Source organism: Portunus trituberculatus, chromosome 1 (genome assembly GCF_017591435.1).
Source record: "Portunus trituberculatus isolate SZX2019 chromosome 1, ASM1759143v1, whole genome shotgun sequence".
NCBI lineage: Eukaryota > Metazoa > Arthropoda > Malacostraca > Decapoda > Portunidae > Portunus > Portunus trituberculatus.
Window position 1 is genome coordinate 5,620,248 of NC_059255.1, and position 15,000 is coordinate 5,635,247.

Here is a 15,000-nt window from a genome sequence, read left to right on the forward strand (position 1 = left end):
TGTCCCAGTGTGTCTAAGTGTGTCCCGGTGTCTCGCAGTATCACCACCGCCGTCTCAAGTTGTTGTTTTTTTTTAAGCTTCTCACGGTGTTTATTTATTAGTTCTCTTATTTTTCTCTCTTTTTCTACCACATGGGATAATTTGTGCGGTTATTGTAGAGTGTTTATTATTTTTTTCATATATTTCTCTATTTTGTTTATTCATCAGTGTGGGTCTCGGTCTGGGTGATGTAAACACGGCCCGCGCCAAGTACCGCATTTTTCCCGCGCTTTTTGAGTCGTGCTAGTTCACAATGAGAGGAAATGGTGACATATAGATGGAATTACATAAATATATAGTGTTTTTATATGATTCTTCACCTTAGTCATTATTTTCCTTACTAGATAGTGCAATTTCCTCTTAATTTTCTACCATTACTACTACTACTACTACTACTACTGCTATTACTACAACTACTAATCTTGTGACCTCCATAGACCCTTGCTAATGTCAATAAAATGGTCTAATGGTACACAAATCTCAAGGTAAAAATGTGTCCCAGTACTGAAGGGGTTAAAATAGTGAAGACTGTGGCCATTAATCTTGTGCCCTCCATAGACCCTTGCTAATGTCAATAAAATGGTCTAATGGTACACAAATCTCAAGGTAGAAATGCATCTCACTACTGAAGGGGTTAAAATAATGAAGACTATGGCCATTAATCTTCTGCCCTCCATAGACCCTTGCTAATGTCAATAAAATGGTCTAATGGTACACAGAACTCAAGGTAGAAATGCATCTCACTACTGAAGGGGTTAAAATAATGAAGACTATGGCCATTAATCTTCTGCCCTCCATAGACCCTTGCTAATGTCAATAAAATGGTCTACTGGTACACAAGTCTCAAGGTAAGAATGTGTCCCAGTACTGAAGGGGTTAAAATAGTGAAGACTGTGGCCATTAATCTTCTGCCCTCCATAGACCCTTCCTAATGTCAATAAAATGGTCTAATGGTACACAAATCTCAAGGTAAAAACAAGGAGGCTCTGATAGTCATTTATTTAGTCACCGATAGAATTCACCAACAACTATTAATACTCAAATGGTTTACAATAAATACCTTGTGCATTTCAACCACTGGTCTTTTGTAAATGGATAGAAAATAAAAGAAATAAAAATAAAAATAAAAAGTAATGAAGAAGAAGAAGGAGAAGGAGAAAGAAGATTGAAAAGAAGAAAAAGAAGAGAAGGAGAAAGAAGAAGGACGAGAAAGAGGAAACAAAAAAAAAGAAAGAAAGAGAAAAAAGAGAAAGAAAATGAAAAAAAGAAAGTTTAAGGAAAAAAAAAAAAAAACACTAAACCTTTCAAAACAACGACAAATAATGAAAAAAATAAATAAATAAATGAAAATGAAAATAAAATAAAATATAAATGAAACACACACACACACACACAGACACACACGCTAACTTACTAAATACTACTATAGGTTGAAAGACACGCCCACAGTGGAGAGAAGAAGTGTCTGGAATTAACACAGTGTTGCCAACGTTATAAAGTCACTGGAATCTGCAACACAGTTCTCACTTCATGGAAACTGCCTTAATATTAACACCATGCACACTAAAATGAATGGATAAGTGGATACGTGGATAAATGTTGGATTGTTAGGCACTTTTAGATAATAGAAGAAAAGGATTAGTTATACATATGAATAGATAAATTAATTGATATATGTCGGATTGTTAGACTAAAAAGGATTAGTTATATAAAGGTTTTTGTTCATAATTATATAAAGAGATGAATAAATGATTAAATAAATGAATAAATGTGTTTGTTATGCTCTTTTGAAGATAATAGAAATAAAAGGATTAGTTATATAAGGGTTTTCATTCATAATTATACAAAAGAGATGAATAAATTATTAAATTAATGAATAAATGTGTTTGTTATGCACTTTTGAAAATAATAGAAATAAAAAGAATTAGTTATATAAGGGTTTTTGTTCATAATTATACAAAAAAGGTGAATAAATAAATGAATAATGAGTCTGCTTGGTCACTTTGAGGTAACTGAAGAAAAGGATTAGTTGTATAAATGATTTTTGTTATATCAAAGATTTCATTCATAATTATATAAAAAAAGATGAATTAAATGGATAAATAGATGAATAATGAGTCCTTGCTTGTTCACTTTTAGATAACGGAAGAAAATAATTAGTTATCAAAGTTTTCATTCATAATTATATAAAAAAAAAGAGAGAAATGGATAAATGAATAAATAAAGATAAATAAATAAAAATATTTGTTTGCCATTAATTTTCAGATGACAAAAGAAAAGGATTAGTTACATCAAAGATTTCACTCACAATTCTATACAAAAAGATGAAGAACTAAATGAAGAACTAACTAAATAAATAAATACATAAATCTTCACTTATTATTCATTTTCAGATTAAAAAAATGAAAAGATAAGTGATATAAAACCTTTCACTAAAAAAAAATATAAATAAATAAATAAATAAATAAATATATAAATCATTTCATTATTCACTTTTAAATAAACAGAAGAAAAGGATGAATTAATTTATACTCTCATTTTTCCTCTTAATTATTGACTTGTAATGATTCACACAATGATAAATAAATAAATAAATTCATAATTCACACTTAAATAACAGAAAAAAAGATTAGTTATTTCAATATTTACATTCATAACCACATGAAAAAAAAAAATAAATAAATAAATAAAATAAATTGTTACTTGTTATTATACACTTCTTAAATAAACAATAAAAAAAAAGATTTGTTATATTAAAATTTGCATTCATAATCACACAAAATAAATAAAATAAATGAATAAATCTGTCATTATTCACTTTTCAAATAAACAAGAACAAAATATTAGTTATAAAAAGTTAACATTCATAATAACACAAAATAAATGAATTAATAAATAAATAAATAAATAAATCTTTACTTGTCACATATTCACATTTAAATAACGATAAAAAATAATTAGTTCAATAAAAACCTTACTTATTTCATTATCCATCTTAAATTATAAACAAAACAACTAAAAGGTCAGTTCACACATCAACATACAACTGAAATTACAAGTCACTAGAAGCATCAACTGAGCAATTCTAGTCGCAGCACATTCACACAGCAACTGGAAAAAAATCGACTGGCTGGTGGGAGTGAATGTAAACAAACAGCAACCCCGCAAAATGTCTCCCTCTGGTGGTGACGACGGCCATCAAATTAAATGCAGATGAGGGTGAAGCAGCGACAGTTCGGAGAGTGCCAACCAAGGGCCTCATTAAACACCAATTCGCCAACACCCCTCATAAGAAAATTGTTAATATTAATACGGCTATGTACAATTGCCATCAAATTAACTCCTAACCAGTGTTTTGTTCTCACCACCAACCCAATGCAGAGTGAAAGAGTGACAGTCAGCGGAGAGTAACCCTTAACACCACAAAAACACCTCAAAAACATCCCAAAACATTCCAAAACACCCCAAAATGACCCTTAACACCACAAAAACACCTCAAAAACACCTCAAAAACATCCCAAAACGACCCTTAACACCACAAAAACATCCCTAAACACCCCAAAATGACCCTTTACACCACAAAACACCCCAAAAACACCTCACAAGATCAACATGTCTGTCTTGTTTTGCGACTGGTTTTTATTCTACTGACTTGCAAGTTCAGTTGCAAAAGGTTATGTGTGAACTCGCCTTAACAATACACACACAACTTTTACTTATTCATAAATTTTTCATCTTGACAATAAAAACAAAATATAATCCATAGAATTTGTAAATGCATAAAAAAATCTAAACTTTTTTTTCATAATTCATCATTCAAATCAAGAGAAATGAATTGTAATATAAATCTTTTCACTCACTCATAAATTTTTCATCTTGATAATAAACAAAAACAAAATATAATCAATAGAATTCACAAATGCACAAAAAAATCTAAACTTTTTCATAATTCATCACTCAAATCAAGAGAAATGAATTGTAATATAAATCTTTTCACTCATTTTCATTTCATTTCACATTAAAAATCAAAGAAAACAACAAAAAAATATAGATAAGAGTAATTAATATAAAAATCTTAAACTTTTTCATATATCTAATAACAAGAGAGAGAGAGAGAGAGAGAGAGAGAGAGAGAGAGAGAGAGAGAGAGAGAGAGAGAGAGAGAGAGAATAAACAAGAGAAACTCAATGCAAACACCCCAAAACACACACACACACACACACACACACACACACACACACACACACACAAAGGAAAATAATGATAAACAAAATAAATAAATAAAAAAAGGTTAACAAATACGGAAGTGAATGAAAAAATGCAATAAAAACTGTAAATAGAGAAAAAGAAGAAGATAAAATAGAAGAATGATATATATGAACTACTACTACTACTACTACTACTACTACTACTACTACTACTACTACTACTACTACTACTATTTAAACACCCAAAACTACTACCACTACTACTACAATTTCCCCACTCTAACCTAACTACTACTACTACTACTACTACTACTACTACTACTACTATTTAAACACCCAAACCGACCACTACTACTACTATTTCTCATCTTAACACTACCAAATCTACTTAAACTTGTAAACATGTACGTAAACCACCACCACTACTACTACTACTACTACTACTACTACTACTACTACTACTACTACCTTATTCCTTGGGCAGGGTTTGGTAGTAGGAAGCAAGAACACGCCAAGCCTCAGGGGCCATAAAACCATCAGGCGGATTCTCTCCATTTCGAGCGAGCATTCTCATTTTTGTTCCGGAGATGAACTCAAAATCTGGCTTCCTTTCGGGTGTATAAAATGCCATTCTCTGCGCCTTGGTGTCGTACGCAGCGACTTTAAATGGTATTATCTCCAGCTGCGTCAATCCTGGGGCCATCGTGAGCACCTTCCTGCCGTGCTGCGGATGGTACAAGTCCTTCTTTGTGTCGGGGTGTGGCATGCCGGCTGGATCGCGTCCCACTATATAAAAGTTAGCGCCAGTTGACATACGCGCCTTAGCATGCCACTGGACTTCCGTGGGGCCAGCGTACATCATCGGGGAGGGGAAGATGGCCAGCACGGTGGAGTTTGGGTCCAGTACGCCCTCCTTTAGTACTGTGGGGTGCGGAATATTAGGTTGAGAGCATTTTAAGACAGTTTGGTATGTTTTGAGGGCATTTTAAGACAGTTTGGCATGTTTTGAAGGCATTTAGAGATAGTTTGGCATGTTTTGAGGGCATTTTAAGAGTTTGACACATTTAAAGGGCATTTTAAGACAGTTTGGCATTTTTGAGGGTGTTTTAAGACAGTTTGGCATGTTTTGAAGGCATTTTAAGACAGTTTGGCATGTTTTGAAGGCATTTAGAGATCGTTTGGCATATTTTGAGGGCATTTTAAAAGTTTGACACATTTAAAGGGCATTTTAAGACAGTTTGGCATCTTTTGATTTTAAGACAGTTTGGCATGTTTTGAAGGCATTTTAAGACAGTTTGGCATGTTTTGAAGGCATTTAGAGATAGTTTGGCATGTTTTGAGGGCATTTTAAAAGTTTGACACATTTAAAGGGCATTTTAAGACAGTTTGGCATCTTTTGAGGGTGTTTTAAGACAGTTTGGCATCTTTTGAGGGCATTTTAAGACATATTTTTTGTTTTTCTAAGAGATGAAAGAGATGATAAATATTTGGTTAAGTTTGGTTAGGTTAGGTTAATCCAAACCTAACCTAACCCAACCCAGCCTAACCCAGCCTCATCTTACCAGCGTGGTGTTGCTGCATGCGGGTGTTGAGAGGAACATCATCATTTTTGGTCCAGCCGCCGAGAGGGTGCAGGAGGAGTACTGGGTTGTGGTAGCCTCTCTCTAGAAGCTGCCTCTTTGTGTCCTGCAGGGAGCGAGGGAGAGAGGGTCAGAGAGAGGGAGAGGGAGAGGGTCAGGGAGAGAGATATTAGGTTAGGTTAGGTTATGAGACAAGGAAGGGAAAAAATATAGATAGATAGGGAGAGGGAGAGAGAGAGAGAGAGAGAGAGAGAGAGAGAGAGAAAGAGAGAGAAAGAGAGAATGAGCGAGAGAGAGAGAGAACGAGAAAGAGCAAAATCAAGAAAGAAAGAGAGAAAGAAAGAAAGAAACACCGAAAAAAAAAAAAAAAAAACACACAAACACACAAACAAATGATAGAAAAAAAAAAATAAAATAAATAAATAAATAAATAAAAAACACACACACACACACACATACCACCACCACCACCACTACTACTACTACTACAAACCTGCATGAGGAGAGCGTGGCCATTATGCACAGGGTTTCTGAGCTGGAAGGCAAAGACTGCATCAGCATTCATCTCCCTAAACCGAGCCCGCAACTCTAGGGGTGTCAGACGGTACTCATCCAGACCGTCCTTCCACCTGCAAGAGAGAGAGAGAGAGAGAGAGAGAGTGAGAGAGAGAGAGAGAGATCAGTAACAAGGAAGGCATTAAAGAAAGGAGGTAGATTTTAAAGACAGAAATGAAGAAATGAAGAAAATATGACGCACACGGTGAAATTTTAAAGGAGTGAGAGTGAGAGTGTGAGTGAGAGTGAGTGTGAGAGTGAGAGAGAGAGAGAATAATATCATATCTCTCTCTCTCTCTCTCTCTCTCTCTAAACGTAACAATTTTAATTAAGAGAAAATAAACAGTATATTTTTCTCTCTCTCTCTCTCTCTCTCTCTCACATACAAACATACACATATATATAGTACATCTAAACCTCTCTCTCTCTCTCTCTCTCTCTCTCTGTCTCACCTGATTCGCTCCAGGGCCTCTATGTCACCACCAGCCAGCCAATCACCACTCTCATTAATCATCTTAATGTACGGATGATCAGGACAAGTGGTACCTGTAAGACACGCCTTCATTTACTACTATTACTAATGTTGTGGGGACAGATTGGGTTAGGTTAGGCTAGGTTTTGGGGTGTTTTGTGGTGTTTTGTGGTGTTTTGAGATGTTTTTTGGGGTGTTTTTGTGGTGTTTTTGGGGTGTTTTGAGGTGTTTTTGGGTGTTTTTGTGGTGTTTTGTGACATTTTGTGGTGTTTTGTGGTGTTTTTGGGGCATTTTGGGTGTTTTGTGGTGTTTTGTGTGTTTTGTAGTGTTTCTGGGGCATTTTGGGTGTTTTTGGGTGTTTTTAGATATTTTTGGGTGTTTTGGATGTTTTAGGGATGTTTTTGGGTGTTTTTGGGTGTTTTGTGGTGTTTTTGGGTGCTTTTGAGTGTTTTTGAGTGTTTTTGAGTGTTTTATGGCATTTTTGTGGATCTAAATTTAGCCTAGTGTATCCTGTGTCTTCATTTACTACTATTACTATTATTAGCTAGCATTTTAGGTGTTTTTGTAAATTTTTGATATATTTAGGAGTGTTTTGGAATGTTTTTGGGGCTATATGGTAGTGTGTGTGTGTGTGTGTGTGTGTGTGTGTGTGTGTGTGTGTGTGTGTGTGTGTGTGTGTGTGTGTGTGTGTGTGTGTGTGTGTGTGTGTGTGTGTGCATTTCATTTATCAATACTCTCTCTGTCTCTCTCTCTCTCTCTCTCACTTTCTCTTTCTCTTATCAATATTCTCTCTCTATCTCTAGCACACTCAAACACATAACCCCTCCTTCCCATCCCTCTCTCTCTCTCTTACTCTCTTTATCTCTCCCACACACACACACACACACACACACACTCTCCTACCCTCTCTCTCTCTCTCTCTCACCAAACTGCCTGGCGCATCTCTCCTCCTTCCGATGCTCGTAAAATTCAGGTTTCCTCATAATGGCGACAGGGCGGCCGGCATAGCGAAGGGTGAAGGCAGAGCATCCGTCCAGCCGTTCCTTGTCTGCTGAGGTGATGGGGAGGACGATGGGGATAGACTGGTTCGAGACTCCACTGTCCATGAGGCAGCCAAAGTGTTGTGACTGATGTGGGGGCAGATTTGGTTGGGTTAGGTTAGGTTTGGTGGTGTTTTGTGTGTTTTGGTGTGTTTTGTGGGTTTTTGTGGGTTTAGGGGTGTTTTAAGGGTGTTTTAGGGTGTTTTTGTCATTTTGAGGGGTGGTTTGGGTGTTTTTGTAGGTTTTTGGGGTGTTTTTTGTGCATTTATGGGGTATTGAGTGGTGTTTTTGAGGGTTTAAGAGTATTTTGTGCATTTATGGGGTATTTTGGTGTGTTTTTGTGGGTTTCAGAGTGTTTTTGTAGATTTTTGGGGTGTTTTTCTGCATTTATGGGATATTTTGGGTACTTAAGTGGTGTTTTGAGGAATGCAAACAGCCCAAACACACCTGCAAATACTCCTGCTCCCTCATGAAGCCAGCCAGAGGTGTTGCCCAGCCCTCAGACAGCACCTGGAGCCACTGAAGGTCCAGGGAGGTGATGGTGACAGAGGGCAGTGACTCAGCCTCCTCCTTGGCCTGGCTCAGCTTGTTCTCTGCCACAAACAATTCCTTCACCCCCTCGTTGGCAGATTTAGGGATCACCTCCTGTTGGTTTAGGGTACGTTAGGTTAGACAGGAGGAGGAGGAGGAGGAGGAGGAGGAGGAGGAGGAGGAGGAGGAGGAGGAGGAGGAGGAGGAGGAGGAGGAAGAGGTTAGAAAAGAAGAAAACTATTTTGGTGTGTTTTGGTGTGTTTTGGGGTGTTTTGTGGTGTTTTGTGGTGTGTTTTGGTGTGTTTTGGTGTGTTTTGGTGTGTTTTTGGTGTGTTTTGGGTGTGTTTTGGTGTGTTTTGGTGTGTTTTGGGGTGTTTTGTGGTTTTTAAGTTGTTTTCTTGTGTAAAAGAAGAAGAAGAGAGATACACACACACACACACACACACACACACACACACACACACACACACACACACACACACGTACCCACTCCTCCAGGGTGTCCAGGACCTGCGCCACACACTCGTTGACGGAGCATTGAGCCGTTTTGAGCACCACATCAGGAGTGTCTGGTTTCTCATATTGCGAATCTATGCCTGTGAAACCTGTGTGTGTGAGAGAGAGAGAGAGAGAGAGAGAGAGAGAGAGAGAGAGAGAGAGAGAGAGAGAGAGAGATAACAGGACAAATAACGAGGAAAGAAAGATAGAAAGAAAGGAATGATGATGATGATGATGATGATGATGAGGAGGAGGAGGAGGAGGAGGAGGAGGAGGAGGAGGAGGAGGAGAAGAAGAAGAAGAAGAAGAAGAAGAAGAAGAAGAAGAAGAAGAAGAAGAAGAAGAAGAAGAAGAAGAAGAAGAAGAAGAAGAAGAAGAACATTAACAACAACAACAACAATAATAATAATAATAATAATAATAATAACTACCACCACCACCACCACCACCACTACTACTACTATTACTACTACCACCACCACCACCACCACCACCACCTACCCTTGATAATCCCAGCCCTGGCCTTCTTGTACAGTCCCTTTACGTCTCTCTCTTCACACACTTCTAAGGGCGTATCCACAAACACCTCAAAGAAGGGCAAACCGGCATCCACGTGGATCTTTTTGGCCTGCAACCTGTCCTGTAAATGGAATTGGATTGTTTTAAAAGGGATTGGATTCTCCTAAAAGGGATTGGATTCTTTTAAAGGGGATTTGAGAACTTTAAAAGGGATTTGAGTGTTTTAAAGATCATTAGGTCATATTAAGTAGGTCTAGGATGGTCTTAAGTAGGATTAGGAAGGTTCTAAGTGGATCTGAGTGGTTTTAAGTAGGATTAAGGTAATTTAAGTATGATCTGAGCAGTTTTAAGTGAGACTGGTGGTTACAAAAAGACTGGGTAGTGTTTAGAAGGACTGGGAAGCATTTAAAAAGATTAGGATAATCTTAAATGGGACTCAGGTGGTTTATAAAGAATTGGATAGCTTTAAAAGGGATTAGGTTGTCATAAAAGGGATTACATGATGAAATACGACATTAAATAGTGTAATAGAGAATTTAGTTGAATTAGAGAAGGTTAGAAACAAATTAAGATGATACAATGTAGTTATGAACGCCTGGATCACATTTTCAGAGAGAGAGAGAGAGAGAGAGAGAGAGAGAGAGAGAGAGAGAGAGAGAGAGAGAGAGAGAGAGCCATAGCACAAGTGTTTCTCTCTCATTCAAACACCTGTAAGTGATTAATGACTAATGCCTGATTAGAGAGAGAGAGAGAGAGAGAGAGAGAGAGAGAGAGAGAGAGAGAGAGAGAGAGAGAGAGAGAGAGTACTATATTTCGGTAAATTCTAAAGTATTCTTACACACACACACACACACACACACACATCAAAACACACACACACACACACACACACACACACACATGCACAAGCATAGGAAAATGGACTTAATATTTGCTTAGTCATGTTCTCTCTCTCTCTCTCTCTCTCTCTCTCTCTCATAATTTCAATAACCTACACAAACCACAAATGTAATTAATTTATTCACACACACACACACACACACACACACACACACACACACACACACACACACACACACAACACACCACACACACACCAAACACAAAACACCTCAAACACCTCAAAACACTCAAAACACCCAAAACTCAAAACACTCAAAACACCCAAAACTCCTGGGTTGCCCTAAACACCACCAAACAACTCAAACACCCTTAAACACCAAAACAACCCAAAACACCACAAAACACTCAAAACACCACCAAACACCTCAAACACCCAAAACTCCTAAATTGCCTAAACACCACCAAACAACTCAAAACACCCTTAAACACCCAAAAACAACCCAAAACACCCTAAAACACCGAAAAACACTCAAACACCTTAAAACATCTCAAAACACCCCAAAACTCCCTAAATTGCCCTAAAACACCACCAAACAACTCAAAACACCCTTAAACACCCAAAACACCCAAAACACCCAAAACACCTCAAACACCCAAAACATCCCCAAAACACCCAAAACACCCAAAACACCCCAAAACACCCTAAAACACCCCAAAACTACCCAAAACACCCTAAAACACACCAAAACACTCAAAACCCAAAAACACTCAAAAACACCCCAAAACACACACAAAATCACCCACCTTAGAGAACGGGGACACGAAGGAACACAGGGCAACCACGCCAGAGTCAGCAAACAGTTTGGCAACCTCTGACACTCTCCTGATGTTCTCCTCTCGATCTTCATCAGAAAAACCTAGATTTTTGTTAAGACCGTGGCGCATATTGTCTCCGTCTAGACAGTACGCTGGGATGCCCTTAGAGACCAGATACTCTTCCAGGGCAAAGCTTACTGTGGTCTTACCTGTGAGAGAGAGAGAGAGAGGGAGTGTGAGGGAGAGAGTGGTGTTTGGGGTGTCAAGTATTGTTGTTGTGTGTTTCGGTGAGAGAGAGAGAGAGAGGTGTAGAGAGAGTGTTAATAATAAATATAGATAGATTTTGTATTCATTAGAGAGAGAGAGAGAGAGAGAGAGAGAGAGAGAGAGAGAGAGAGAGAGAGAGAGAGTTATTTTTTTTTGTTGATGTGCCAGTCACGATGAGAGAGAGAGAGAGAGAGAGTTATTTTTTTGTTGATGTGCCAGTCACGATGAGAGAGAGAGAGAGAGAGAGAGAGAGAGAGAGAGAGAGAGAGAGAGAGATAAAGCATTTTTATCGATAAACTGATGCACAAGTCATGTTGAAAGATAAGAGAGCGAGAAACAAACAAATCTCTCTCTCTCTCTCTCTCTCTCTCTCTGTAGGCATGACGAGCATTAAATCAGTTTCTCTTCCTCCTCTTCCTCTCCATAACCTTGAGAGAGAGAGAGAGAGAGAGAGAGAGAGAGAGAGAGAGAGAGAGAGAGAGAGAGAGAGAGAGAGAGAATTTCTAATCGCTACAAATTAGTTTAGGTAATAAATATAACTGATATAATTAAGTAATATAAAATGTATGAATATTTTAAATACGAAAAATAATAATAATAATAATAATACGAACAAAGAAAACGGATAAATTTTAACCCAAACTCACTTATTCCAACACGCCACACCACTCACACCCACAAAACACTCATATTTACCCATTTTAAACCCACACCGCCCACTCCCACGCCCACTGAACGACCCCTAGAGACGGGAATACGACTAATGACGACTCCCTCTCACTTACCAGCCCCGGAGAGCCCCGTAAACCAGACAGTACAGCCTCGAAATCCGCCACGCTGTCCCAAAACCTGACCTCTCTTGTTTCTGCTGACATGGTTCACTTGAAAGGTCACATTGGTCGCTTTCTGTAGAGACTAAGACGAATTAGCATGGAAGAAGTGGTGTTTGGGGTGTTTGGGGGTGTTTTGGGGTGTTTTTGGGTGTTTTTGGTGTGTTTTGGTGTGTTTTGGGTGTTTTGTGTGTTTTGGTGTGTTGTGTGTGTGTGTGTGTGTGTGTGTGTGTGTGTGTGTGTGTGTGTGTGTGTGTGTGTGTGTGTTTAAGTTTGTTTGTGTCTCTCTCTCTCTCTCTCTCTCTCTCTCTCTCTCAGGCATGAAAGGGAAAAGGAAAAATGAGAGAGAGAGAGAGAGAGAGAGAGAGAGAGAGAGAGAGAGAGAGAGAGAGAGAGAGAGAGAGAGAGCACTGACCCTTTACCTATTCCCCTCTCTCTCTCTCTCTCTCTCTCTCTCTACTGACCCACCTAATTGAAGGGATGGGTAACGGTGTGTGTGTGAGAGAGAGAGAGAGAGAGAGAGAGAGAGAGAGAGAGAGAGAGAGAGAGAGAGAGGGGGAGGGAGAGGAAGATACAAGGGATATAACTGTGCTTCTCTCTCTCTCTCTCTCTCTCTCTCTCGACATAAGTTTGCTATAAAATATAAAACACAAGAAGAAGAAGAGGAGGAGGAGGAGGAGGAGGAGGAGGAGGAGGAGGAGGAGGAGGAGGAGAAGAAGAAGAAGAAGAAGAAGAAGAAGAAGAAGAAGAAGAAGAAGAAGAAGAAGAAGAAGAAGAAGAAGAAATAGTAGTAGCAGTAGTAGTAGTAGTAGTAGTAGTAGTAGTAGTAGTAGTAGTAGTAGTAGTAGTAGTAGTAGTAGTATATATATATATATAAAAAATTAACATAACATCATAACAAACACAATACAATAAAACATAAATAAAATAAAAAAAAATAAATAAATAACCACGTCATTAATTAAACATATATATATAAAAAACAAACTTAATACACAAACCGGCAACTGAGGTACGATAGTCAAAAATTTCGCTCCGTTCCATTTTATATTTTCTTACAAATCTAAAATCCTTTCCCCTTGAGCCAATAATAGTCAAGAAAATAGGCGAACGTTTGATAAAGCATGTATAGATAAGATAGATAGATAAATAGATAGATAGAGATAGATAGTCACGTGTACGATAACAGCCACTTGGGTACGATAATCTGTTAGGCAATATGAATTAATGACCTTTGTTTACATCATCAGAGAGAGAGAGAGAGAGAGAGAGAGAGAGAGAGAGAGAGAGAGAGAGAGAGAGAGAGAGGTTAATATACGTTTGCAGTTATTTCCGTTGTGAATTCCTATAAAATGCGTGTAGTAGTAGTAGTAGTAGTAGTAGTAGTAGTAGTAGTAGTAGTAGTAGTAGTAGTAGTAGTAGTAGTAGTAGAAATAGAAATAATAATAATAATAATAATAATAATAATAATAATAATGTTAATAGTAGTAGTAGTAGTAGTAGTAGTAGTAGTAGTAGTAGTAGTAGTAGTAGTAGTAGTAGTAGTAGTAGTGGTGGTGGTGGTGGTGGTGTTGGTGAATGACAGCCGTTTAGCAGGTGTGTGTCTCGAATACAGGTAAGGACGTGGCTTGATTCACACACCTGTGCAGAGGAGGAGGAGGGAGGAGGAGGAGGAAACCGGTATGTGTTAGATATTTGGACGGGGGTCAGAGAGAGAGAGAGAGAGAGAGAGAGAGAGAGAGAGAGAGAGAGAGAGAGAGAGAGGAAGGAAGGAAGGAAGGAAGGAAGGAAGGAAGGAAGGAAGGAAGGAAGGAAGGAAGGAAGGAGAGAGAGAGAGAGAGAGAGAGAGAGAGAGAGAGAGAGAGAGAGAGAGAGAGAATATTAAAACACCACAAATATACAAATTAACAATAATAATAATAATAATAATAATAATAATAATAATTATAATAATAACCATTAATAACGACATACAGGTTCAAACACCATTAACGTGCAATTTAATGGATTCCAATCGCATTCAATAGTAATTTAAAAGAATCTAGTAGTTTTAAGCATATCAAGAGCCTTTTAAATGGTATTCTAATGGGTAACAAGAGGATCAAGATGTTATAGGAGCAAAATAAGGGTGTTTTAAAGGAATTCTAATGGTTATAAGGGAGTTTTAAGGGTTTTTAAGGTATACAATGCTTTTAAAGTCTACCAATGGTGTTTTTTAATGGTATTCTAAGAGATAGGATGAGATACGGGTATGTTAATGGTGTTATAATGGTTTAAATAATGCTTTAATGGTTTTAAGGGTGTTTAAGGCGTTCCAAGGGTTTTTAAGGGTCTTTAAGGAATTCTAAGGGTTTTTAAGGGTGTTTAAGGAGTTAAAAAGGTTTTCAAGGGTGTTTAAGAGAGTTCTATGGGTTTTTAAGGGTGTTTAAGGGAGTTCTACGGGTTTTTAAGGGGGAGTTCTAAGGGTTTTTAAGGGTGTTTAAGGGTTAGCAAAGCAGTATTTCGGGTTTTTAAGGGTAATTACGGGTGTTCAGGGTTACTAAGGATATTCTAAGGGTTTTTAAGGGTTTAAGTGTTTTCAATTGTGTTTTAAGGGTCATTAAGGGAGTGATGAAAGTTATAAAGGTAGTTAAGGGTATTCTAAGGGTTTTTAAGGGTGTTTTAAGGGTTAGCAAAGGTGTTTAGGGTCTTTCAGGGTGGTTCAAGGGCAATTAAGGGAGTGTTAATGGTTTTTAAGGATACTAAGGGTTTTTAAGGGTATTTTAAGGCAGTTTTAAGGGGAACTAAGGTAATATTGCGGGT

The 15,000-nt window shown here is 37.8% G+C and overlaps 1 protein-coding gene and 2 long non-coding RNA genes across 10 annotated transcripts in view; 1 reads left to right on the plus strand and 2 right to left on the minus strand.

The window, feature by feature from the left end:
- LOC123518174 overlaps nt 1–405 on the minus strand; it is a 1,996-nt gene extending 1,591 nt beyond the window's left edge. The window contains exon 1 of the long non-coding RNA XR_006678707.1: nt 1–405. This exon is cut by the window's left edge and continues 166 nt beyond it. This is a non-coding gene — a long non-coding RNA (uncharacterized LOC123518174).
- A 4,080-nt stretch (nt 406–4,485) lies between these two features.
- LOC123518304 (bifunctional 3'-phosphoadenosine 5'-phosphosulfate synthase-like) overlaps nt 4,486–15,000 on the minus strand; it is a 22,384-nt gene continuing 11,869 nt past the window's right edge. For 3 of the 8 annotated variants that reach the window (XM_045279351.1, XM_045279230.1, XM_045279443.1), the window contains exons 2-11: nt 12,154–12,274; nt 11,090–11,310; nt 9,425–9,563; nt 8,912–9,030; nt 8,342–8,539; nt 7,780–7,981; nt 6,835–6,928; nt 6,321–6,456; nt 5,810–5,933; nt 4,486–5,168 (exon numbers count right to left, since the gene is read on the minus strand). In XM_045279351.1, coding sequence (XP_045135286.1) covers nt 4,717–5,168; nt 5,810–5,933; nt 6,321–6,456; nt 6,835–6,928; nt 7,780–7,981; nt 8,342–8,539; nt 8,912–9,030; nt 9,425–9,563; nt 11,090–11,310; nt 12,154–12,274 — 1,806 coding nt within the window. In that variant the 3' untranslated portion in view covers nt 4,486–4,716. Of the gene's footprint in view, nt 5,169–5,809; nt 5,934–6,320; nt 6,457–6,834; nt 6,929–7,779; nt 7,982–8,341; nt 8,540–8,911; nt 9,031–9,424; nt 9,564–11,089; nt 11,311–12,153; nt 12,284–15,000 lie in introns of all 8 variants that reach the window. The other 5 variants (XM_045279304.1, XM_045279086.1, XM_045279599.1 and 2 more) reach the window with 3 other exon arrangements.
- LOC123519331 overlaps nt 13,152–15,000 on the plus strand; it is a 16,991-nt gene continuing 15,142 nt past the window's right edge. Inside the window, exon 1 of the long non-coding RNA XR_006678995.1 lies at nt 13,152–13,506. This is a non-coding gene — a long non-coding RNA (uncharacterized LOC123519331). The remainder of the gene's footprint in view (nt 13,507–15,000) is intronic.